Here is a 24,152-nt window from a genome sequence, read left to right as displayed (position 1 = left end):
GGTATGAGGAGAGGAAAAAGAAGAAGAGAGGATCTCAAGGAGACGAGAAGAAGATATAGGAGACTGAAAAGATTGCACAGGAAAGAGCATTGTAGGGAAGGAAGCAAGAACATTATGAAGCTGAAGGAGAAGTGTCTGTAGCTCTTTCCCCGAATACCTTGGATTGTGATGACGGAGCCGTTAGGTTGGTGGTGTAATAATCTAGATTGTCTAGTAAATCCGGTATGTATTCATCTATACGAACTTTCCATATGAAACAGATGTCTCCAAGTGCATTATTTCTCCAAGGGAAATCCATATCCAACCAAGAAAGCAGGCTCGTCAATGCTGTGGTGCTGGTAGCTACAGACACCATTAGCGATCCATTCATATAAAACAGGAAAGAACATACCTAAGAACTCCCACAGCACCAGGTTCCAGCATCATGGACAACGGAAACTCCATCGGATAGCCCAACCAGCGCTTGGTAAACGCCCGGAGCGTATGGCCATGCGCAATGAGGACAACATCGGAGGGCGCCTCTCCGTGCATGTTTCCCCGATGAAGAGCTCTGATCTCTTCGATCAGGCTATCAATTCGGGCCGTAACATCCGCAGGTGATCTAAGCTGTTAGCCTCTCCAACAGAAAAGAACCGGATCTAACATGGTTATAGGAATGACTTACTCTCCCTCCTCACATCCATCCCTCCAGATATCCCACGCCCTATCACCATCGAGGCCATGCTCCTTCCTCAGCGCGCGAATCTCCTTGGTCAACATCCCCTCATACAAGCCATAACCCCACTCTGCCAGCCTTTCCGTCTCCTCCACCTTGCCAGCTTCCTTCAGACCCTGCTTCTCGGTCTCTCCGAAGGCCAAGTCAAAGGTGTGCTTTGCCCTTTGGCGCGGAGACACATACACACGAGCCAGTTTAGCTGTGTCAATAAGCTTACCAGCTCCTACGAGGATCTTGCCGGAAGCGGTCACTTGCTTCACTCCGTCGTCAGTTAGCTGAATTTCGCTGATGCCGGTGTAGCGGCCGCTTTTGGACCATTCGGTCTCTCCTGTGGGATTCTTAGTGGGGACTCATAATTTTGATAGATAGTGGATAGAGGGGTACCATGGCGGTAGAGGAAAACACGGGGCGTTCCGGCGTCTTTGTCGGGCATGGTGTTGGTGATGACGTAGCTGTAAGACTGGGATTGATCTAAGGGGAGATGGACTATGACCAGGGTAGTAGTAGTGGTAGTATCTGGTCTGGGGGAATGGCCAGATTGAGCGAGGGGAACGCGGGGAGAAAGAGAATTTTATTTAGGTAATGTTCTCGATGTGGGTTCGCGGTTCACCGGAGCTAAGATTGGGTTTGGGGTCAGATTTCCCTTCATAGGGTTTACTGCACGATCACGCGGGATGTTCAGCCATTGCACATGAATGGAATACCGGTGAAGGCTCGGTCTTCAGACAGTCTATTGCTTTGTCTATGAGAGTTTCCCGAGCTTCTTAGCTATTCGAATGCCATTTAATTCTAGTAATTTATTCCCCAAGGAAAGTGGGGTGGCGGGGGCAAAAACCATATTGATAACATTCAGACATTCGCGATAAGAGCCTTATCGTTTGTTGATCTCATATCGGCATTCGGCAGATGCGGGCTGGAAGGCACGTGCTCAGAGGAGCCGCTGTCACTGGCCTGAGGCTTTAAGGCAGCAGATATTGATGCCTGATGCTTTCATACTACTCATGCCAATCCCACAAGAAATCGAATACACAGCACCTATTGCTTCTTATTCTGATGCTTGTCTTTGGGTTGGCTATGCTAGTATACTTAGTGTCCATACGATACACTATGAACTATTCTTACTCATCAAAATCCAATTGGTACGTATCTTCTCATTCGAAGGCGACACTGCTAGCTGTGGACTATGGCATACCGACAATCAGTGCCAGTCAGTTATCAAGCAGCCGTCCGATGTAGCAGACCGTACACTGAAGTGCCATGACCTTACAAAAGTAGCCTATGACCACCAGCATAGAACTCGTTATAGAGGCTCACATATACAGTCAGCACTATGACCCTGTGGCTGTGCATGGCACATGCACTGCGCCCCGAATCCTTCCTTCCCACTGACCCAGTTAGTTACACATAAGGCTGTCCCAGGCAGCACCATTCCCCAGAATTGTAGATAATACTCCCATAACATTTCATCAAGTTGATCAATAACCCAGAGAAAAAGAGAAGAAGCAAAGCCTCTTACTTTACCAGAAAACACAAATCACCTCAATATGGGCCTTCCACCACCAACCGAACCAACTCCTCCATATGAAGAAACGGAATCGACTAGCCGCCACAATCACACCGTAAACTTCCCTAATGCCTTTTTACTGATACTCAGTGATGAAGTACAGTATACTAACAAGTCACAAACACACAGTACTCCACTCTCACTCAAGCCATCGATGACCCCGAAATCCAACTCCCATCATTCCACGAACATGATCATGGCGACGGGCCTACCACGTCCTTGATTCCAGGCGCTACCCCTCAAGAGCACTCACACTGCGAAGTGTGCGAGCGGATCATAAATCGGCGAGAGAGACGACAAGCCCATGCAGACTGCTGTCGGATAGTAGCCATGGTATTTGTGGTCATGTTTGTGTGTATGATGATACTGGGGATAGTTATAGCCAAGGCGGCATCGAGACGGGAATGATGGACACTTTGCCTTCATTTCAGAGGAGTATATAAGCGTATATACTGGAGGAATGACCCTTGAATTGTTGTTGTACAAACAGGACGGAGTGATATCTAGAGAGAGGAGCTTCGCTGGTTTGTGAACTTCCATTTACTACGCTGCCTGTTTCCGTGTTGGTAAAGAGTAGATGTAAGAGGTATCCATCAATGCTGAAGTAGTCCTCATCGATATGCTAGTAGAACTATAGTAGTTGGAAGTGTGTCTAGGAATACCGTGAAGAATGAAGCGTAGTTTTGTCTTCATACTAGAAGAGTCGCTCCGATCTGCGTTGTTTGCTGCACGTCATCGCTATCCTCCTACCTCTGCCCACACCAATATCAGAATGCTCCCCAGATTGCTGGACAGGTAACCTATACCCATGCATCCTATCCTTCATTTATGTGAAGGTTTTAGTAATCTTCTGTTACTAAGTGATCGAGACTGCCATCAGCGGCGAGTTCCTTCCTCCGTCGCCCACGTGGCTCGAACAGGAAACTATTTTACTCAATATACTCGTACCCAGGTCTATTATCGACTGCAGGGCGTTTCAGGAGTCGCTTAGATTAGCTTATACCAGATGGGAGGGAGACGTTATTCGCTTTCGTCTGAGGGCTACCCGCCGGTTAGACAGTGGCATGCTTCTGACATGTCTTGCTATCCTCGACTGCCCCTGAACAATCTTGAGAATCAGCTTCGCTAATTATTTAGTGATTCTAGAGCTCCCTACCAGTTTCCACAAACATTTTCGACCCCCCGTCTACCTTTATCACCTACTCATCAGCTTCAGCGTCCAACGCAAACGCCGGGCTATTCCTAGTCGTATTTCTCGCGGTCAGCACATTTGTGACTATGGTTCGACAATACCCCCAGACGCAACTGCTGCGCTACGCAAGACGATATAAAGGCAATTTAGTGATCGCTCAAATTGGAATATTCACTCTGATGAAGGTGTTACCTGAAGTATTACCAGCGAGGTTTGCGTGGTGCTTGGCTTTAGAATTCAATCGAATACCAATCGCTTATTGCAGCCTCCATTCAAGAAGTGGGGAAAAGCCTGACCCCAATGGCATGTAGTCGACTTCGCAACGGTCGATAGTCAAGGGAAATGGGCCAGTTACCTCCAAAGTTCGTTGACGCATCTCCTGGGACCCCTGGGCCGACAGAGGAACAACTCGATGTGCACTACAAACGCAGTCAGCCCTGCGATCTGGTCAGAGCACTTGGGGATGTTATGGCTACACTCCGTGGACGCAGACTTACCACGGACTTAAGAATATCAGATTTCACCCTGCCACACGACCGGACATACTGGTAGCTGACTTCTTCGTTAATGCGGCCAAGAACGCCCGAATGGAGTACAAGGTGCCCATTGTTATTGGCTGATCCCAGATGCCCTACTTGATGGTACCGTGGTCATACATGCCTGACCAACCAGGCTTCCAACTTGATATAATCTTAGGTTCGGGGAATGCATCAATGTAGTCGCGTATCAGCAATGGACCTGTAGTCTTGCGAGCCTTGCCCGAAGTGCCGAAACCAAGGACTTGGACCAAAGCTATGCGCAAATCATCGGGTCCGAATTACCTTCTTCTAACGCCGAAGGAACCTGATTACCTACTCCCAGTCAACTCTTTCTTCGATCACTTCGAGACCGAAGACCTTCCTCCCTTGGTCGCAGCAGTCGGACCAAAATAAGTAGATGAGTATCATCCATTGGACCTCCACTAGAAGTTCCCTGACCGCCACCAAAAAACCATTTCTATCGCCTCGGGGATGCATACTATCCTTCCTCACGCAGTTGCTCGGGAGGTTATTCAAGGTCTCGTCCACGTCATGGAAGAAGGCGTTGTCGACGGCCTGATTTGGTCAGTGGGTGAGAGCGGACGGAACGACGCACCAAAACATTTCACTATCCAAGAACAAACAATCAGCCTTGGGAAACTTTTTGACGGAGAACATGCCGACTGGATATTACCTTCCTTTGCACCGCAACGGTCGATCCTGGACCATCTTTATATCCGGACAATCTCACCCACGGAGGTGGGATTAGCACCAACAAAGGCCTCTGTCAAGGCAAACCGATGCTAGAAATCCCATTCTACTTCGACCACATCGGCAATGCGGCAGATTTGGCCGGCAGTGGAACGTCGGAGGTGCTCCACATGTTCCATTTCACGACTGATAGACTTGAGTCCTAGGCGAACGGATTATAGAGGATCGTGACGATGCGCGCAATGTGCACTGTCTCCAGCGTATCACCCGTGTGGATCCAGACGCAGGGTTTTGGGCGCTGATCCGATTGAAGAAGTTCTTTATGATACTGAAGCGAGGGTTGTTGATGGAAGGGAGATCCGTCCAATACATCTGCAAACATCGATTATGCCGATTCTGGCTTGCAAGGAACTGGGACTTGATGGCCGTTTCACAGTGGTGATGGGTTTTTGGTGGGGGCTTTTACTATGCTCGGGGGTTCGCTTGTAATCACTCGCAGGGCTATTGGTGGATTACTCAATTGCTTAGTTTGTTTTCTAGTTAGCTTTCTTCATCATAATACTGCAACATCCAAAAAAAAAAAAAAAAAGGATAAAAAAATATTTAGTGAATGTCCGCAAACCGAGTATTTCGCTCCTTTAGGAGATGTTACGTGACGGATTAGCATGAACGCGACTTCCTGGCACATCAGCTCCTTCCATGGCTACTAGTAGGACGCCCGTGACACAATTTCCGTTTGTCTGTAGTCGGAGCTCCACAAAGGTTGCACAACTTTGCTATCAGCAAGGATTGTGACATCAAGTACGGTATAAGCTTTAACATCCTCATGATGAGGGGCGGAGTGAGTTCTCAATGTGCAGTTATGGTTGATGTTTAGCTAAGACGTTCATGTCAGTTATCCTTCGCCACCTCTTCCAAACCTCAACATACAACCATCCCCTTAAGATCAGAAAGATCGAATACTGTTGGGACACATATCTCTCCGTCGCCTGGCTGACTTGTGCGATATATCGTTTTTGGTCTAGCGGTTAGTGCTTCGACAAATACACATACGGTTCTCTCTACGTACGACAAGTTTGCCCAGTTATTTGATGAATTTTGGTATATTCTCGAATGACTCGAGATACCGGTGGCGCAGGTGAGTGAGTGAAGTGCTCTCACGTCTTCGCGCAGAAGAGACCATGTCGAGCATATACATTCAGCGCAGAGAAAACATACACAAGCTAATTACCCAGGACCTGACAGGCTCTATTTATACCAGCAAGACCTGATGAATAAAAACTATATGCGTCACCTCATAATATCTCCGTATCATCTCAAAACCCGCAGATCCCCGGGAACCTCGTCCGCGATTCATGTAGACTAACCTATCAATGGCTCACTTGATCAGATCGAGATTCATGTCAAGACGAAGGGTCATAGATATATGGATTTGATCTATCTAGATCTCAAGGGGCTGGGTGGTTGATTGGTTGAGGTGGTGGTCGGAGGCCACGCACGAAGAAGACGCGAAGGATCAGCTGACATCTGCCTGGCTGCAGTGAATGCCTCAACAATTTATCGTACCTGATTTAATATGAATTGCTGCAGACTGGACGCTTCACTCCTCCAGGAATTCTCGAGCAACGGATCAGCATGAATGCACTCTTCTGCCAGATTGGCTCCTTCTATAAATGTCTAGTTCATTGTGACGAAATTTCGCAAAGCCTGCAGTCGAAGCTCCATGTAAGTTGCTTGAGCTTGTCACGGGCAGCAACATGTTATCTCATAGTATCATAGTCACCACCGTTGGCTTATACTGACGTGCGTCATTGCCAGTTCCCACGAAAGAGCCACGTCTCACGTTTACTTCAATCATAGGTGACTCCTTGCGACCAACAACCCCCCTACACAGGAGCTTGAGATAGCGGTGGTGCAGGCGAATCTGTGGCATGGAAAAAGCATGGGGTTGATCGTGAACTTTCCATATTCTTTGCGTCAAAGACACTATACCGAGTATCTGCGCTCAGCCAAGACAACCCCTGTGGACCTGATAAGCTATATCTTTCTACCAGCAGGGCCTTCTCCCAAGTGGAAACAAACTGCGTACCACATCATTCACGAATCATCTTCAACACCCAACGAACCTCATCCGCAATCAACTCCGGCTCCGTCAATTGGATATTATGCCCACTCCGCTTCGTCACCGAATACCGCGCAACACTCGACAAATTCAACAACTCCCGATGAAACTCCTCTTCACACCTCTCCCACCTCGCCAGGCACTCCCTGAACCTCTCCCGCTGCGCATCCGTACCTCTCCCCTTGGCTACACCAGCCTCATACAACAGCTCATGATCCCTCTTTGAATTCCCTCCCAGCATACTCAACGGCTTTCCTCTCATAACATCCTTCCTAGGAACAAGTTGCTCCTTCTCTGCTAGTACACCCCGACTGACCTGCAGAAACGGCATCTCTAGTGCCGCCTGTTTCGCGTGCTTTTCACTATTTTCCTCAGCCATCAAATCGTCCCATTCTTCATCAGTCAACACACGATCGCGCACCAGCCCAACAACATCCATGTAATCCAACCCATCGGTGACAGCAGCAATGCTCGGATCCGGCCACGTTTCCATCATCATACGCTCCTGCACTGGATCTACGAGCACCATGCCGCAGATATCGTCTGGTCGGGCGGCGAGGAATTCCCGCGCCAGGATTCCGCCCCAGGAGTGTCCGATGACGAGGTATGGCGGGGCTAGGGCTGCGGCGTCAAGGAGATGGCAGAGTTCGTAAATGACGGTAAGAGAGTCGGGTGGGTTTGGGGATGGTTCGCTGCGGCCGTATCCGGATCGCTCGTAGAGGAGGATGGATGCGTCGGTGGAGAGGTGACGGCATACGGCGCTCCATTCTAAAGCGCTGCTGGTAATTCCAGTTAGGATTATTACGAGCGGAGTGTTGGGTTGGCGGGGTGGGCCGCGGAGGGCGTAGCTGAGGGTGTGGGTGCGGATGCTGGCTGTGTGGTTGAAGTGGTCCATGGTGTGGTGGTATGCAAAGAGAGATAGAGATGAAGTTATGGGAGGGATGATGGGAGTCGATTGAGAAAGACGAGGGAATTGGTTCAGCATTGGAGTTAATTTATATTGTTAGTGCTTATTTAGTGAGTCATTCATCCAAGGGGCTAGTAATTGACTAGTCGAGTTGATGGCCCGATAGGCCCCTTTGAGCTTGGAGGATGATGCTTCAAAGATACTATGGTTTCCGTATCGATATGTGGCCTGAGATTCATCGTCTCTCTAAGATGGGAGCTATATAGACTGCCTATAACTATTACGTCTTGTGACAGAGGTATTGGCGGATACAATTCCATAACGAGCCTGAAATAATAAGACAAGACTAACTCCTCACGAGCTAAAGAACCCTCTACATTGTGGACTCCTATATGTTACCCCGCTCCAGAGAGGGAGATCATCAACAATTGTACGAGTAACGTATTGATTATTGTTGCCATAAAAGATAGATAACAATGACAGAAGTCCAATTGGACACATCCGGATAGTGGGCCTAGATATAGAATATCTTCTCAAGAACACGAAACGAAGTTCATGCAAGTGGCTTCTGACCCACAGCCGTTATGATCCGGTTCTGATGAAAGACAACACCCTTCTCCGTCTCCTTAACCGCAGCAGAAAACATCTCAATCCAAGCCTCCCGGGACAGAGGCGCATTGGGAGCATCAGTCTTGGTTGGAAACAAAGGAGTCAGGTCTTCCAAAACCATGAGATACGCATCAGTCCAAGCCTTATAGTCGATCTTGCGCTTATCGTGTGTAAGAAGGCGTACATCCTGGAACCCGAATTCCCTCAGGGGGGTATCGAGCTCATCTATCCAGGCGTAGCTAATGCCTTTGGCTTTAAGACCGCCCTTAAGCACCTGCATAACGCTTTCGCAGGCTGCAGTAGGGATCTTAGAGCTTGGTGCTTCGACGAGGAATATGTCGCCGCGATTTTCTTCCCACTGCAAGTAGCCACCGGGCTTCAAGAGTGACGAGGCCACGGATAGTGTGGGAGTAAGAAGATCAGTGCCTGAGACAGTGCTACCAAAGGAGCGGATGTGCACCACATCGTAGGTGCCGAGAAGGTGGGCGGGGAGGGGATTGGCGAGGATGTCTAGCTGTTGCAGCGAGATCGAGGGGGGCAGGTAGGCGGGCGCCGGGAAGTGGGTAGGATTGATGTCGAAGCCGTCAAGCTGGGCAGTGATATTTTTGCTCGATAGCTCGGTGTGTAGCTGTGTAAGCCAGATGCCGTTACCGCAGCCGAGGTCAGCAATTTTCAGAGGCTGTTGGGCGGCGGTCACGGCCTTCTCGATGGCGGGCTCCAGGAGATAGCCAGTGGTGTTTTGGTAGAGGAAGTGCTGGAGGTGCAAGCGGGCAGAGGATCGGAAGTTCCGGTCTGGAGAAGTCCAGTATGTGTACTGGTTGTAGTTTTCGATATGGGAAGTGACGGTCATTTTGGCCAAGTGCAAGGAGGAGAGTTTGTTGGGATGAAAAGAAGAACGTGTTCAGTATGGCGCATGCTCATCCTTAAATAGTTCTTTGTTGATACCCTAACACACTTCCAGGCTCATGAGGAGACGCATCATTTGCCCGTTACTGGGGAGTGTAAAAGAGGCGTACTATTCCTCAGCCGGATTAGTGCTTATACGATGTATCATAGTTCAGGCTGGTGTATGCTAGCATCTCTAATTCGTTGTTCACCGCTCACTGACCCCTACACCGGCCGTTCGAGGTCGGTTAAGAAGCCGACATGACAGGCATCATGACTCAGTTTCGCCCGACGCACAATCCTTGAGATAGAGCCCATCCAGTGGTAATTGTTCTTCGACTTCCCGCTCCCGCCCCTTCCTTGACAACCGACAATGCAGGCCAGCGTGTCAATAGTCCATAGGGCGCTTCTGGACAAAGAGGTCATCCCCACTTTAGATGAGGGGTCAGTGCAGCTTGCGGGTGAGAAAGTACACTAAATTGTGATTGGACAATTGGGTCTTCGATGAACATGGGACTGATGCTGTACATTAACATAGCTATGACTTGGTACGATAACTTTGATCTGAACTGGAGGACTACAGAATAATTGAATGGAGCTATCTAGTTACTGGTAATCTACAGACCTATTCAACAAGCCGGGATTTCTTGTCCATGACAACCTGAGATACTCTCAAACAATATTCCCTACATATGAGCGCATAAAGCAAAGCGCAAGAAGCGACATGACCAGCAGAACAAGATTACTCAAAAGCTAAAAGCATTTGATTGATGGCATAGCACGGAGCGTATACACACAGCATCAAATACGAGAAGAGCTGCAGGTGAGCAAGCCAGAATCGGCGTATGAATCAATCACAAAGGACCATAACTTGAGGGTGTGAAGAAAGAAGGGGGGTGCGGGAGGGGTGGACGTATAATCGAGCGAAGAATGGATGGGTGAAGCTGCCAGACCAGAGTCTTGTTGGACCTTATCAAGATACTCCACCGCACTCAGTGGTGCTCATTACACCATCCCAAGCCAACATCCAAAGCTGTGTATAGCACTGCACCCCCTCGCTAGCTTACAGGAGACTAACCAAGGTGGGGTTGTTAATATCCCATTGTTCCTACGGCAAGCAACTGACGAGAGCTCGTGCGTGCTGTCAGCCCCTCCAGCAATGACTAACTGAGCTTTGCCATGTTCTCCACCGCATTCCAGGTCCACAGTTCGAAGGAATGAGGGCCCGAACCTTAAGGCTTTTCAACCTTGAGAATATCGGGGCGGGGATATTATGACTGGGGTCTACTGTTTGATATAGCAGCCGCTAGTAGTTATTTTCTGATTGCCTGCCTTGATCGTTTTTGGCTGTAGGAGGGTAAAACCCAGTGACTAGTAATAACTAGCGTGGGTGAACATCCATAATCACTAGTTATTTAGTGGGAGGAGGCATCAGTAATAAGACGATAGATAAGTGAGGCGTGGTGAGGGGAGCCCGGCAAGTAGCACATGCATGATTGGATTACCTGCCCGTCCCCCTGTATGAATCCCTGCTAGAGGGGCGCTTAGACCTAACAGCCAAGAAACCACGTTAAAGTGGAGAGAGAGAAACAAAGGAATTTTTATGAGACTAAGAGCGGGATTGTCAAATTGATGGAGAATTTCTCATTTCCTGACCGGGCCTGTTTGGTGGTAGACTCCGCCTCCCTGATCTCAGCGACGTGTGACAAATTTCCATGTAGCATGCTTGTGGCGATATGGTCAAAATTGTCACCAGTAGACTTATTTTGAAGTCAAGCACCACTACCCTCATTCATTTCATAGTCCAATATCTCATAGCTACTGAACCTTGGTATCATAGCCCTAAAAATGTTCAAGTGCTATAATGCTTCAACTTGAAGATGGTCAAATTCGCCTCAAAGCTCCTCTTCCCCGGAGACTTCTTGCTTTCGATATAGCTCCTGCCTAAAAAATAGTACCGACCTATCTGTGCAACTATTCTAATGGATTCTCCGTTCCGGCGGCCCAGCACCACGTGGTACACCACGTTGCAGCAAAAGTAAATTCTTGACTGGAAGCCTCTGTTCGATGTATGTCCTGGCAGTTGAGCTTGTGATAAGGAATGTCATAATAGCCCGGCATGCATCCTCCTGACTGATCCCATACGACATCTCAATCACAGTATAGAGGTCTTCATCCCACAACGTTTTCTTCTGGGAGCTAACATAATCAATTACACAAATAGTCACTTTGTCAAGGGTAAGCTGCATAAAAAGCCCCCGGATGGTCAGGCAAAGTGATTTTACGTACAGAAATTATGCAACAGAAAGTGACGTTGGCCCTGGGATAGATGCAGTGCCATATTAGCATGGATCATGGATAGGGGTGAACTACCACGCAATCGAAATTGCCGTTGGCTAGTAATAAGTCGACCCGAGAAAAAAAAAGCCAGATGGCAAGTCCCTGGGTTGTTGCGATTTTCTCGAACTTCGAGGAGCGTTTACTTGCACATAATTTGCCCCAAGGGTCATCTGCACTGTTTTCTGCGTTGTAGCAGAGCTGTACTTATTTGGTCCGAAAAAAATCCGGTCAGGCCAGAGCGGGTACTGTTGGTCTAAGTTATAATGATATGGGATTTCAGGATTGTCCCTAGAAGATAGAGCAAGATATAGGAGGATCGGCAGGAATCGTAGTAATACACACAGTAGATAAAGGGAAAGAGAATTTAATCGCATCTGCTCAGCTTTGCAGATCTTACCCGCATCAATGACGCCTTCGAATCTCGCATTCACATCAGATTATGCTATCCTTAATTGTCCCTGAAACGGAGAAAGCAAATTTGGAAAATAAACCTAGACCAACTGGAGTTGATCGCAAAGAATAGATCGAGATGACAGGAAAACCGGCTCTGACGATCGCAAAAACCAGCGTCGAAGAGTTTGCCGAAAAGCTATATCAGCACGAAAGGGTAGTCTGGAACGGTAGACAAATTCGAAAGGCCTCTGATATTGCGTCTTCATTGGCACGTCATGACAAGTATATAAATAAGCTTAAGCGGAGCCAGACATCACATTACATGCGTGGGATGAAAGGCAAGAATGACGATGAGATCGCCTTCATGAAAGGTAGTGGAGCCGACTTTGTCACCAAGCCTGTACCAGAGTAAAGGACTCACTCAAACGTCGGCAATCACTGTTAGTGTTTCCAATCTCTCGTGGCTAGTCAGCCAATGTTCTCTTTTCTTTGAAACAACGAAGCCTATTGTCACCCATAGCCACCCTTTACTAGCCCTGAGATGCGGGGGTTTTTGGGCTTGAGGGATTAGGTAAAGGATACACAGCCCTTTTTCTATTAGACTAAAAATCGACACGACAGTCGCTAGGCAGCATTTGTATTACTGGATGGATTGTATAATAGCAGAAATCTTACTGTCGCACTCCAGTAATATTTTCCAAATTTAAATAGAATGCCCCAGATGGACCACCCCCAGATCAGATAAGACAGGTCAGGTGGACAACTTGGGGTGGGTGGCGCCCACATGGCTTGAGGCTGCAAACGATCATCCCTTGCGGCGCCAAGACTTCTAAAATCGGATTGGCAGTTCGAGATCGGAGGCTGCCAATCACGTCCGGATTCTGACGGAATATAATTTATCGCCCGTCGCACAGCGTCATAAGATTGGACAAGCAAAACACTATAGACTGAGCTTCCATGTGATTGATGCGGAAGCCAAAGCTACATTTACTGTAATTATTTTCACGTCTGAAGTGAGATTTGGCAAGAAAAAATGAAGCTCATTGGCGGTTATGAAGTAGCTACTGTGGAGGAGACAGACAGATCGCGCAACTACGTCAATTCGAACCCACCAGTGCAAAAATTTCACAGTTTTCCGCAGGAAAACTCTTCGTGGAAGGGTTGAAAGCGGAATACGCGTGAGTTTCCCGCCAACCCATAATTGGCCCATGTTGGACCCAGATGGTATGATTCCCGCTCCCCACCCAATCAGCGGGCCTCAATGGTGACTGATGCAACGGCGGGGAGTAATCAGGTTTCGGACAGCAATACCCCGCGGTAAAGGACGGTGAAAACTCGATGTCAATGTCTGGGAGGTGCGAATTACAGTCACCACAAAAATTCAAGCTTTGATTCGATTATTCATGTGTTGCTGCTTCCCCTGTCTTGCGTCCAGTACAAGCTCGGAACGGCTCAGCTCACTATGGAGTCTTCAATTGGCAATTTAGAGGCCAACCTCCCCGGCAATGGGAGCAGTAAGTCCAACAAGGAGCCACTCCCCGCAAAGCTGAACGCCTGGGTCGATGGCAAGCTGCCCGACGCTGTGGACGATGGGGAACAGCAGATTATCGAGGCTGGAGAAGCCAAGTATCATCGCCTCGGCTGGAAGGGTCTAACGGTCATGCTCATTGTGGAGGCCATTGGCCTAGGATCGTTATCTATTCCTTCCGCATTTGCATCTCTCGGCATGGTGGCCGGCGTTATCTGCTGCGTCGGCATTGGCTTGATAGCCATTTACACCTCGTACGTGATTGGGCAGGTGAAGCTCGCCTTCCCGGCTGTTCGGGATTATGGTGATGCGGGTGCCTTGCTTATGGGTACCTGGGGTCGGGAACTATTCACCTTCATGTTGATCCTTCAGCTGATCTTCCTGACGGGTTCCAATTGCTTAACCGGCACCATTGCCCTTCGCCATATCACGTCTAGCGGCATCTGCTCCGTTGTCTGGAGCGTGGTGTCCGCGGTGATTCTTCTCTTGCTCTCCATCCCGTCCTCTTTTGCCGATATGGCCTGGCTCGGCTACGTGGATTTCGTTTCGATCGTGGCAGCTATTGGCATCACTATCATCGCTACTGGCATCCGGGGTACTGATTCCACTGGAGGCTTGGCAGCCGTGGACTGGTCGGCCACTCCTCAAGGCGATCCTACTTTCTCAGATGGGTTCATCGCGATCAGTAATATTGTCTTTGCGTACACCTTTGCCAGCTGTCTCTTTTCGTTCATGGATGAGATGCATACCCCTAGGGAATTCACCAAATCCATCTGGTCTCTTGGCATCCTTCAGATTGTTATCTACACTGTCACGGGCGCCACTATCTACGCCTTTGTGGGCACCGATGTCCAGTCTCCTGCCTTGCTTTCAGCTGGAACACTCGTCAGCAAGATCGCCTTTGGCATTGCCCTTCCGGTCATCTTCATTTCAGGCGCTATCTGCACCATCGTGGCTGGACGTTTGATTCACGGCCGGATCTACGCCAACAGTGTGACCAAGTACATTAACACGCCCAAGGGCTGGATTACATGGCTTACTGTGATTACTGTCTTGACCATCATCTCGTGGGTCATCGCAGAGGCTATTCCATTCTTTGATGATCTTCTCTCCATCACATCGGCATTGTTCACCTCGGGTTTCTCGTTCTACCTTCCCCCGATCATGTGGTATGTCCTCATCCGCAAGGGGCCATGGTACTCCAAGGAGAACCTGTTGACCAGTCTGGTGAATCTGTTTGTCTTTATCTTTGGTCTCATTGTTCTTGTTGGTGGTCTTTACTCGAGTATTCAGGATATAGTAAGTTATCTCCCCCTCACCTCTTAACTAATCTTTCACTAACCCTATCCAACAGCGACTTAATTACCGCGAAGGTGATGTCCACAGCCCTTTCACCTGTGGTGATGTTTCATAAAAGCTTTTTTTTCATCATTATATATTGCCCACACATGTTAATAGACCCTTGTACCGAGCCATTCGGCTTGATGATTCCCATGCCATCTGGAATGTCTAACTTGTCATATCTCACGAAGACATGATAACCGCCACACTGGCTTTGCATCGTTGGAAAAGAAAATACTGTATATTAGCTGCCTGTACATATATTGAGCTCTGTTGAAGCGGGATGCAGAGGACAGGACAGCCTTTACTCTGAGATTCTTTGTGTTGACTTTTGTCACTTGTTATTTCAATCCGCCACATGTCAACAACGAACATCACTCAGGCAGTGATTCTTATCTGTTCTTGGCCCGCAACATATTTACCATACTACCTTTCGGACTCTGTTCACAATAACAACTGACTCACACTTCAATTCGACCCCGTTCCGGAATTGATAGACGACCACACTCGCAATTTGCCATGATCAAAGACGTTATCTCATATACAACGGAACTGTTGAGCTCACTGTGACCATCTCATGATGACTCGCTATTACCTTGTTCTATGGAGCATCAAATTCTATAAGGAACCTGATATCTGGGTTCACATTGTCTTTTGGAATATAGATTCCTAGATAGTTGTTTATTTCACTACTAATATATATTACGGTAGAGCTGCCACTAATTGAACTCTGGAATAATACACAGCTCGAGCCTAATTATTATTCTTCCAATAAAGTATGCCAAAGGAAATTGGCGATAGCGAAAAGCAGAGTGGGCTACCCTTTCTTTAGGTAATAAAGTCGAGTGGGGACGTGATCTAAATTTGGAGATTAAGTTGAGTAAACTATCGCGGAGCTATATGCATACAATGTAGGTCTTTGGAAAGGAGGGAATGGTTGAGATGTAGCTATCCCAATGCCGACGAATAAATGCCAGAAAGTCATGAAGAAAAAAAGTGAGCACTCGACTCCGAGGTACATGGCCCACCTAGTTCGGACGTTCTGATGCCATATACTCTTGGGCTAATGAGCTCTAATAGTTTGATTTACTTCAATCATCAACACAGTAGTTCATCAGTCCCGAATATTCGTGAGAACATGAGGTAGGTGCTTCATTTGTCTCTCTCCGAACTTTAACCGCAGCTCAAACAGGGCCGGCCTAGAACTCCGCTTCCCGAGCTCAATCCATGGTACGGAGCTCCTTAGCAAGTGCGCGATTGTAGTCTCTTCAGATACATGTGAAATGTCTTGCAGCCCATCCCATGGGTAGTATTACCGGAAATATTTGGATCGCCGATCGGAGACCCTTCTATAACGGGCGCATCAACGATTCATGTATATTTGAATGTGCTTGTTCATGCCACCATGTAAACCAGAAAACATTCATATTGATGCAGTAGATTGCCTACATCAAGATTAGTATGTGCGGATCGAATAGACACTTTAGTCTCCAGGTGCTGTATATGCAACGTATAGAAGCGTGTTTGAGCACAGTCCGTACTCGGAAGGCACGTTCGGTTGAAGAACCCCGATCAATAAGCACCTCGCCAGTGTAAGATAAGACTAGTCAGAGTTCTCTTTGAATGCACGCATCCCTTACGCTCCCTTAGGATAACAACCGAACAAGAGGTATGTCATTGCCATTAACTCCTAACAATTGTGGCAGACTCATGTACAGCCAAACCAAAGCGCCATTACGCCGAATCCTGCCAATTCTGCACCACAAGCCAGGTAATCTTCTCCGTATGCCTCACCTCTTTATCCATCTCTCTTGCTTTCTTCAGCAGCTTCTTTCTCGCTTTCAGATCTGCAGTCTGCCCCGCCATCTCATACAACAGGATAGCTTCCCCACGCCAGAGCTCATGTTGAACCTCTGATACAACCTGCCAATCCCGAACAACCTTCGCCGCATCCCTCCGCACCTTTCCATTCTCCTGGCTCCATCCCCTCTTCGCCTCCGCCGCAAGATCTAAGTCATAAACATAGTCGATGAGCTGACATAGCTGTCTCCCAGGTACACGAACCCGCGAGCGCAGGCCCTGAACAAGGTCCGTTTTCGATGGTACAGTCCACCTCGGACATAGCGACGCACAAAGCGGGAACTTTGGATGAAGGCCCAATATCTTCCTCAGCTGCTTCCCACTGACGATCGATACTTCGAGATGTTTGGGATGGAACAGCAGCCGGTTAGCTCTGTTAAGGTAGGCCGTCCTCCGCGCAAACGGTCCCTTGATATATGCCATGTGAATAAGACGAGCTGTGAGGTCCGAACATTGTCCCAGAAGCGTGGTAATTTTCGTGGGGTCGATATGGTCAGCAAAGTGGATGACTTGACCGGCCTTTTGCATGTACTTCAGGGCTGTGTGTCCGGCCTGTATGATGTTCAGCTCGTCGATGAATTCGAGGAAGGCTTCTTCAGGGATCCCAAAGTTGGTTAGAATGTCGGTGTAGGCGCGGACGAAGGGGAGGTTTATTAGGAGTCGATCAGTGAGATTGCATACGCGGGGTATGGCTATTAGACGCTCTAAGGGTTGATAGTTTGGTGGTTGGGAGTCGGTGGAGTTTGTTTCAGTGGTTGTGGTTTCGTGGAGGTCGGCGGATTGAGTATCCATAGTGGGTGAGTAGGAGGGACTGTTTTTGGGCTTGGTTGAGGTAGGCGTTCATCATGGAGTGTAGAGGTGAAAGTTGTAAGGGTGAGGCTTTGTGGCTGTCATGCTATGCTCGGTCTTTTATGGTTCTCTCAGTGAGCCTTTCCCCTGATTATTAGGCAAACAAACTTGATACTTCTGACGTGTGGCAGACTGCGTCTAGATCCTCATATCTGGGCACGATCGTAAAACGTATGAAAACTATATGCACCGCCGCGATGTTTGTGAGATGTCATTGAGCTATTGGTCGCCCAGGTCATGTTACGAAAGAACAGCTTCAGAGGCTGGCCTGGTCAACTGACAGCTCAATGGAAGTCGGAGCCGATGATCGTGCAAGCACAAAATTAGGTTCTGTTTACCAAAATTGATCGTTAACGGGGTTGACATGTTGCTTGGAACCAACGACAACCCCTCCCGGCGATTAGGATTCCAGGCCCGCCACATCCGAGCAATGGTCCCGAAGCGAGCAATTTTAAGCTAGGGGGGCAACCCCACTAGGTTCCAGAGAACATTATTAGTTGGTATTTAAGGTGCTCACTCGTAACCAAAAAAAAGTTCACGAGGAAGTTTCAACCTAATCATATGATCTGTCATTTAGACCACGTCTCTCTTGCGTTCCATCCAGGGTTTTGAGTCAGGATCTCGTGCACCCTTCCTCTCCTGTGGTCTATCGCAATCATGTTCCCATCGTTGAGACCTAGCAGAAGCCAATCATGAGAGGACACACATAGCATTAACTCGCCCAATACTGGCTAGGTATCTATTTTCAGCTCCTGAACCAAAATCTCAACCATAATCCCCCTCATGATCCCTGACAGTACACACATACCTAATACCAGCTAAGTTTCATAAGACATAAAAGTCCCACAATATGGAACCCATCTCATCTCCCAAACAACCCCATATGGTGCATACCTCGCATTCATCCCATCAACATAAGTTCGCAGCCGATCATTAAACCGATCCACCGCGGCACCGTAGAAACAAATCGATAGCCCGCATGTGAAACACACCAGAAATATCTCCCTACTTTGGTCTTTGGAGAGCCGTTCTGCCATATGGCGGATGATGTACATGTCTTGATCCCACATGAACTCGGGTACTCCACGTCGTGCTAAGACTGGTGGGAATCCGGTGGGGAGACCGTTGACTGTGGCGGGGAATTCGACCCTTTCGTGGTCGGCTTCCACGATGCTGATGTTGGCCATATAATTTTGGTGTTCCTTTGTGGTAGGTTAGTCTCGAGTATTAGTGTGTGGAAAGAAGACTTGCAGTCAAAGAGATCGAGAGCGGATGTGGTAAGCTTTTGCGGTCTGTGCGATGTCTGTCAGGTCGTGTTGAGGTTTAAAGGTAATAGTCCATGAGAAAGTGTTTTCTATAAATACACTATATACTATACTACCAAATCTAGAGACTATTTTCTTGGGAAAATAGATTCGATAATAATGGACAATCCACGAGATGGCCTGTTCTAGACTGTATTTTCGCCATATAGGCAGTAGCATTTGAGGAAAGGAACGAATAGTACTCCGTATACTGCGTACCCGAGAAGAGATCCTTGGGTCAGATGTCCTCGGGATATGCCATTGGCCTATGGTTCTACGCCCAAGCTCAAAGTAAGGAAACACAGTTACAGCAAGGATGAGAAACAGTATAGATATAAACGAGTCATTTCAGGCACTGAATGTACAACATCTCTCTCATCAAGCCAACGCTTCTGATTGTACCCTCCTACATGCTCCATGCAACTAATATTCCGCTAAAGCCTCTCTCCAAACCCAACATATCCTTCACTCAGTGTAGCAAGGCGTCCGACCCTGCGCCGTAATGGCACTAATACACTCATATTTTCCTCCAGCATTGCACGCAGTACCGGCTGTGCCATCCGCATTGCTAACGCCGTCGGCCCGATGAGCTTTGGCGCAGATGCTGGTACAGTCTAACTCTCCGATGGTTGCATCCTGTAGGAAAGCTTATTAGCTTCTCGGAAATAGTATCGCTGTGTGGGGCAGTACATACCGAGTATACGCAGCAGTGACTGCTGTCGCTGAACTCGCACTGGCAGTATGTACAGGCCTGCGCGGTGAGGGCGCTGATAAGAAAGAGTCCGAGGGCCATGAGGTGGACCATGATGAATAGGAGTTTGGGTAAGAGTTTTGAAAGGTTTGACAGGTGTCTTTGCTGACTGAGTTGTATGGTTTAGTGGATAAGTCTCTTTGCAGTGCGACAGGGAAGGGCGCCCTTATATGTTCTTTCCTGGATTTCGGGGTGCCAGGATCATACGGACGAGTTCCCCGGCAACCCTAGGGCACCGCGAAAGGGATTGAATATGGGTATAGTGGTTCTTAGTTGCCCATATCTAGAAAAGGTAACTTCCACGGGTCGATGTAAAGGATTCATATGCGTAGAGTATATGAGGAAGACGGTGTTAATGCTGTCAGGATTGTCAACCTTCCCAGGAGTGGCTTAACACACTTTACATAGCTTTAGCTATCCACTAGCTACATGAAATGTTTTACCGATGATTTTCCGGCCCGTCTGCATTCATGTTCAGGGGCCTTTCGGTGACAGCGTTCGACTACCGCCCGAATCCTTCGGATCCTTCGCCTCTGATCCTCCGTAGCTTAGCAGCATTAGACCCACCCTCGCGGTGGATCATCTGGCGCCACAGCTTTCTTAGGAGCTTAGTGAACACTTTGGTGTTGATCGACAACTAGTCATTTGTGACTTATTGGACTTGTTTCATATCGAAGGATTGAAATCCCGTGGTGGTTCAGGACAAGTTTCCTTCAATAACCAAGGCAATTTCGCAGGAGTTGATGTAGGAGCATTGCCTTTTAAGATTTAAATTGGGAAACATGCCCTTTAAGTGCGAAGCTATCCTAAAGAGGGCTTTCGGCTCAGCATTTACTCACGAATCTCATCCTTTGAAGGGTGGCATTGTTCGAGAGATTTGGGAAGAAGTGATTCAGAATATTTGAGAAGTAGTTCAATTGACATAGTATTATAGTAAGATAGCTGTATATGTAGATCCCATCATCTCCAATGATATTCCTCACCATCCTGTAATTTACTCAACACCATCATACCATCACACCGCCAACCACATCAGCATCTTGTCACACCTAATCAACCTCCTCTTCCTCCTTACCCGAAGCCAAAAAGACCCTCCCATTGCCATTTTCTCCCCTCTCAAACTCCAGCGACAAGTTAGCCATATGAGCAAGCACATTCCCAATAGCCGCATCCCCTTTACTTTGTTTGCTCCTGCCCAAGTTATCCAACCAGGCGATCTTATTCAAAACGTAGTAGACCAACGCAATGACGATCTCTACCCCAATGCAGTACCCCCACAGCCGCACAACAGTGACGATGTCCGTCCACCCATTGCTCGTCTCTTTGCTGATATACTGATCGTACGGATCGGTAATCATATCACGGTTCGAGAACCATCCGAACAGACAGAAAATAGTAGCAAGGATATCGACACCCAAAATCGCCGCCACGAGAGGTAGAGATGGCCATGTGGAGCTGCCGCGGGTCACGAAGATTAGCCAGTTCTCTGTTAAGGCGACCTCCAAGAAGATTATTTCTTGGATGGAGCCCCAGTTTTGGACGATGCCGCCGTCGGGAAGGAACAGTGTGCCGCGGATCACCCATGTTCCTGCTGCGAGGAGGATTCCGAGGATGACGGAGATGACCCAGATTTTGGGGAGTTGCCATTGTACAGGGCGAAGTTCGTAGGAGGCATTGTCGTAGGCGACTGCTACAGTGGCCACGTCGGCGAAGAGGGCTAGGAAAACGACGAGGTCGGTACGGATACTTTCGTTCAGGATGATCATTGTCGTTACGAGATAAATTTCTAGGTGTAGACAGAGCGCTATTCGGTATTGGATGTAGGCTTTCATGCGATGGAAGATTTGGCGGGCGACCTGCTTCTTGTCAGGATGGATCAATTGCGGCTGTGGGATGGGAACAAGGGGTGACTGACCTTAATGGAATCGATGATGGTTGAAAGCCCTGGCTCCAGAAACACAATGTCCGATGCAGATTGCGCAGCCTCCGAGGCACCCTCCACCGCGATACCACAGTCTGCTTTCTTCAAAGACGGCGCATCGTTGACACCATCTCCAGTCATGGCTGTAAGATGTCCACGATCCTGGAGCATCTCAACAACCTGGTATTTGTGTTCTGGGAAGACCTCTGCGAATCCATCTGCTTTCTCTACCAACTCACCAGCCATGGCGCCGCTGAGACCACCACTGATCAACTTCTCCGAGTTGTAGACCTTCGTGCCCAGAGCCAGCATTTTGCACGTCTCCTTTGCAATAGCAATAGCATCTCCCGTAAGCATCTTAACCTTGATGCCTAGCTTTTGTGCCTCAGCAATAGTTTGAGCAGTGTCATCGCGAGGGGGATCAAACATAGGCAGCATGCCTAACAAGGTCCACTCTTCACCCTCTTTCTGAACAGCCACGCCAAGCGACCGGAAGCCACGCTGTGCGAATTCGGTTGCTTTCTGTCTGTACATTCTTGCAGTTTCCTCTGAGCAGTTGGTCAATGATAGGACTGCTTTAGGCGCTCCTTTCGTGCAAGTGTAGCGGGTGCCGTTAAGGGAGACATTCGCAACGATTCGTTTCGAGACCGGATCAAAAGGCGTGAAGTTCTCAGTTTTCCATCCTTGTTGGAGGATTTCCTTTGCCTTAGGGTATTGGTTGACCGACAGGATGGTAACCTTGTCAATGGGGTCGAGCGAGCGCACATTATGGGAAGAAGCGAGAGCAGCGACTGCGAACATCCAGTTCACGTCGACTCCTTCGGATACGAAAGGTTCCCGGATGCTGAGGCGATTTGCGGTTAGGGTTCCGGTTTTGTCGGAGCAAAGGATGTCGACACCCTATTTGTTGTGTTTTTAGTATCTGAAATGAAGGGCCAAAAGGGGCAATTTAGAAGTCGGGACCAGAACAAAAGGAGAGAATATGCCCCTAAGAATACTTACAGCAAGCGACTCAATAGCAGTCAATTTCTGGACGATGGCCTTCTTGTTCGCAAGATAAGCCGCACCGACCGCCAAGGTGGTAGTTGTAACAACAGGAAGACCGACAGGGACCCCGATGATCAGGATAGACAGGGTATAGAAAAGAAGAGTCTGTTCACCAGGCGAGGCGATGGGGATGTTTCTGAAGAAACCACCAATCCAAACTGCCAGCAGCCAGGCCATGACTATGACCAGCAAGGCAGTTCCAATGCTATCCATGACCATCTTGAAGTGGCCGGTATCTTTCGCATTTTGGACCATTGAAGCAGTGCGGCCAACGAAGGACTTCGTCCCAGTGGCTTGGACGACTGCGTAGGCTTTTCCACGCTTGCATCCTGTTGTGTAGAAAACTTGGTCACCAACGAATCGATCGACGGCAAGAGACTCTCCCGTAATAGCAGAATGATCGCAGGCCAGGATAGGATAGCCCTTCTCATCGTCGTCAGAGTCATCCTCGCCCTCTTCGTCATTGGACTTCTCGGCATCCTTTTCAAATTTTCCTTCGCTCTGCAACCTTTGGTATTCACTCCATCCTTGGTCGGGTTCATCGTAGTCACAGATCACCTTTGCATCGGCAGGGACAGTTTGGCCTTCTTCAACGATGATCTGTTGGAACAAAACATGAGCACCTGGTTGTTGAAGACATTTTGTAAGAGTAAGCTTACCACGTCGCCAGGAACCAGTTCCCGTGCCAAAATATCTTGCTCCTCCCCGTTACGAACAACAGTACTGCGCATGGCAATATCGGCCTTCAGACTGGCAACCACATCCTCAGCCTGCTTCTCCTGGTACCAACCAACTGCTGCATTCAGGCACAGAATACCGATAATAACACCGAAGTCGATCCAGTCCTTCAAACCCGCAGCAAGTAGGATCGCAATCTCCATAACTACAAACACAACCGTCAGCGCATTCACCACACCCAATCAGTAACAAAACCGATCATCAAATCTCACCATATAAAATCGGGCCCTGAAAATACGACAACAGCCTCGCAACCGGGTTCTCCTTCTCCGAGCTCAATTCATTGAAACCTGCCGATCGTCTCCTCGTCTCGACCTCCGACCCCGATAACCCATGATGGATATCAGTCAGGCGCCACTCTTCCGGAAATTCGCGCGACGACCCAACATGCTTCCAGCGAAATCTTCTCTTCCTCCACGGCGCATACCACACCCGGCTTTCGTGGATTTCTCCCTCTCCGGGATCATTTGCGTCTTTCTCGCGGTACGTGGACATGAACTTCACCAGTCTGGTGTACTCGTCGAGTTTCGTGTCCGACCGGGCAGACCGGCTGGAAAATCGGGAGGCACGGCGCGAGCCGGCATCGTGCTCGACGTCGCCGTTAGTAGACATACTGTGGGTGATGGCGTAGCCCCGTATGGGATTACTGGGAGGGAAAGAAAGAGAGAAAATATAGCGCGGAAGGTCCAACCAACTGCACCGGAACGGAGATCGGGGATTAAGGAGACAGGAACAGGGAATGTCAAGCAGTTTTGTACGCCCGCAGACGATATAAGCGGTCTTTAGTAAAACCTAACTGGGATTTTTGCTCATCCTGTTTTGCTGCTTGCTGTCCGGTCGGAAATCGGCAAGCTCGG

The 24,152-nt window shown here is 48.6% G+C and overlaps 7 protein-coding genes across 7 annotated transcripts; 1 reads left to right on the top strand and 6 right to left on the bottom strand.

The window, feature by feature from the left end:
* Window positions 1-220: 220 nt before the first annotated feature.
* BO79DRAFT_208016 (histidine phosphatase family protein) lies at window positions 221-1,241 on the bottom strand. The gene is made up of 4 exons (XM_025682297.1): window positions 1,100-1,241; window positions 665-1,043; window positions 392-601; window positions 221-342 (listed from the first exon to the last, which is right to left on the bottom strand). Exons 1-4 carry the CDS (start codon window positions 1,146-1,148, stop codon window positions 276-278), a joined length of 705 nt encoding a protein of 234 aa, XP_025541933.1. The 5' UTR covers window positions 1,149-1,241; the 3' UTR covers window positions 221-275.
* Window positions 1,242-6,793: 5,552 nt separating this feature from the next.
* Window positions 6,794-7,717, bottom strand: BO79DRAFT_190965 (alpha/beta fold hydrolase; the record flags this gene model as incomplete). Its single annotated transcript, XM_025680782.1, has 1 exon — window positions 6,794-7,717. The coding sequence occupies one exon, from the start codon at window positions 7,715-7,717 to the stop codon at window positions 6,794-6,796; it is 924 nt and encodes a 307-aa protein (XP_025541932.1).
* A 498-nt stretch (window positions 7,718-8,215) lies between these two features.
* Window positions 8,216-9,188, bottom strand: BO79DRAFT_280304 (class I SAM-dependent methyltransferase; the record flags this gene model as incomplete). The annotated part of the gene is made up of 1 exon (XM_025688048.1): window positions 8,216-9,188. The coding sequence occupies one exon, from the start codon at window positions 9,186-9,188 to the stop codon at window positions 8,283-8,285; it is 906 nt and encodes a 301-aa protein (XP_025541931.1). The 3' UTR covers window positions 8,216-8,282.
* A 4,162-nt stretch (window positions 9,189-13,350) lies between these two features.
* BO79DRAFT_169215 (amino acid transporter) lies at window positions 13,351-14,898 on the top strand (the record flags this gene model as incomplete). Its single annotated transcript, XM_025679469.1, has 2 exons — window positions 13,351-14,783; window positions 14,839-14,898. Exons 1-2 carry the CDS (start codon window positions 13,419-13,421, stop codon window positions 14,896-14,898), a joined length of 1,425 nt encoding a protein of 474 aa, XP_025541930.1. The 5' UTR covers window positions 13,351-13,418.
* Window positions 14,899-16,559: 1,661 nt separating this feature from the next.
* Window positions 16,560-17,654, bottom strand: BO79DRAFT_280298 (uncharacterized protein; the record flags this gene model as incomplete). The annotated part of the gene is made up of 1 exon (XM_025688047.1): window positions 16,560-17,654. Exon 1 carries the CDS (start codon window positions 17,475-17,477, stop codon window positions 16,560-16,562), a length of 918 nt encoding a protein of 305 aa, XP_025541929.1. The 5' UTR covers window positions 17,478-17,654.
* A 1,649-nt stretch (window positions 17,655-19,303) lies between these two features.
* On the bottom strand, window positions 19,304-19,643 carry BO79DRAFT_252622 (uncharacterized protein; the record flags this gene model as incomplete). Its single annotated transcript, XM_025685940.1, has 2 exons — window positions 19,304-19,474; window positions 19,533-19,643. The coding sequence occupies 2 exons, from the start codon at window positions 19,641-19,643 to the stop codon at window positions 19,304-19,306; spliced, it is 282 nt and encodes a 93-aa protein (XP_025541928.1).
* Window positions 19,644-20,638: 995 nt separating this feature from the next.
* Window positions 20,639-23,907, bottom strand: BO79DRAFT_190958 (plasma membrane H(+)ATPase; the record flags this gene model as incomplete). The annotated part of the gene is made up of 5 exons (XM_025680781.1): window positions 20,639-21,451; window positions 21,505-22,410; window positions 22,513-23,157; window positions 23,217-23,440; window positions 23,508-23,907. 5 exons carry the CDS (start codon window positions 23,905-23,907, stop codon window positions 20,639-20,641), a joined length of 2,988 nt encoding a protein of 995 aa, XP_025541927.1.
* Window positions 23,908-24,152: the final 245 nt, after the last annotated feature.

Source organism: Aspergillus costaricaensis (assembly GCF_003184835.1).
Source record: "Aspergillus costaricaensis CBS 115574 unplaced genomic scaffold BO79scaffold_8, whole genome shotgun sequence".
In the NCBI taxonomy this organism is placed as follows: domain Eukaryota; kingdom Fungi; phylum Ascomycota; class Eurotiomycetes; order Eurotiales; family Aspergillaceae; genus Aspergillus; species Aspergillus costaricensis.
Note: the sequence above shows the minus strand (reverse complement) of the source record. Positions and strands in the feature narration are given on the sequence as shown.

Bases quoted from the DNA above. Each gene is read 5' to 3' on its own strand.
- BO79DRAFT_208016 (XM_025682297.1), bottom strand. From the start codon at position 1,148: ATGCCCGACAAAGACGCCGGAACGCCCCGTGTTTTCCTCTACCGCCAT. The intron at 1,044-1,099 runs GTACCCCTCTAT...AGAATCCCACAG, and splicing joins TGTTTTCCTCTACCGCCATG to GAGAGACCGAATGGTCCAAA. The intron at 343-391 runs GTATGTTCTTTC...TGGTGTCTGTAG, and splicing joins GGTGCTGTGGGAGTTCTTAG to CTACCAGCACCACAGCATTG.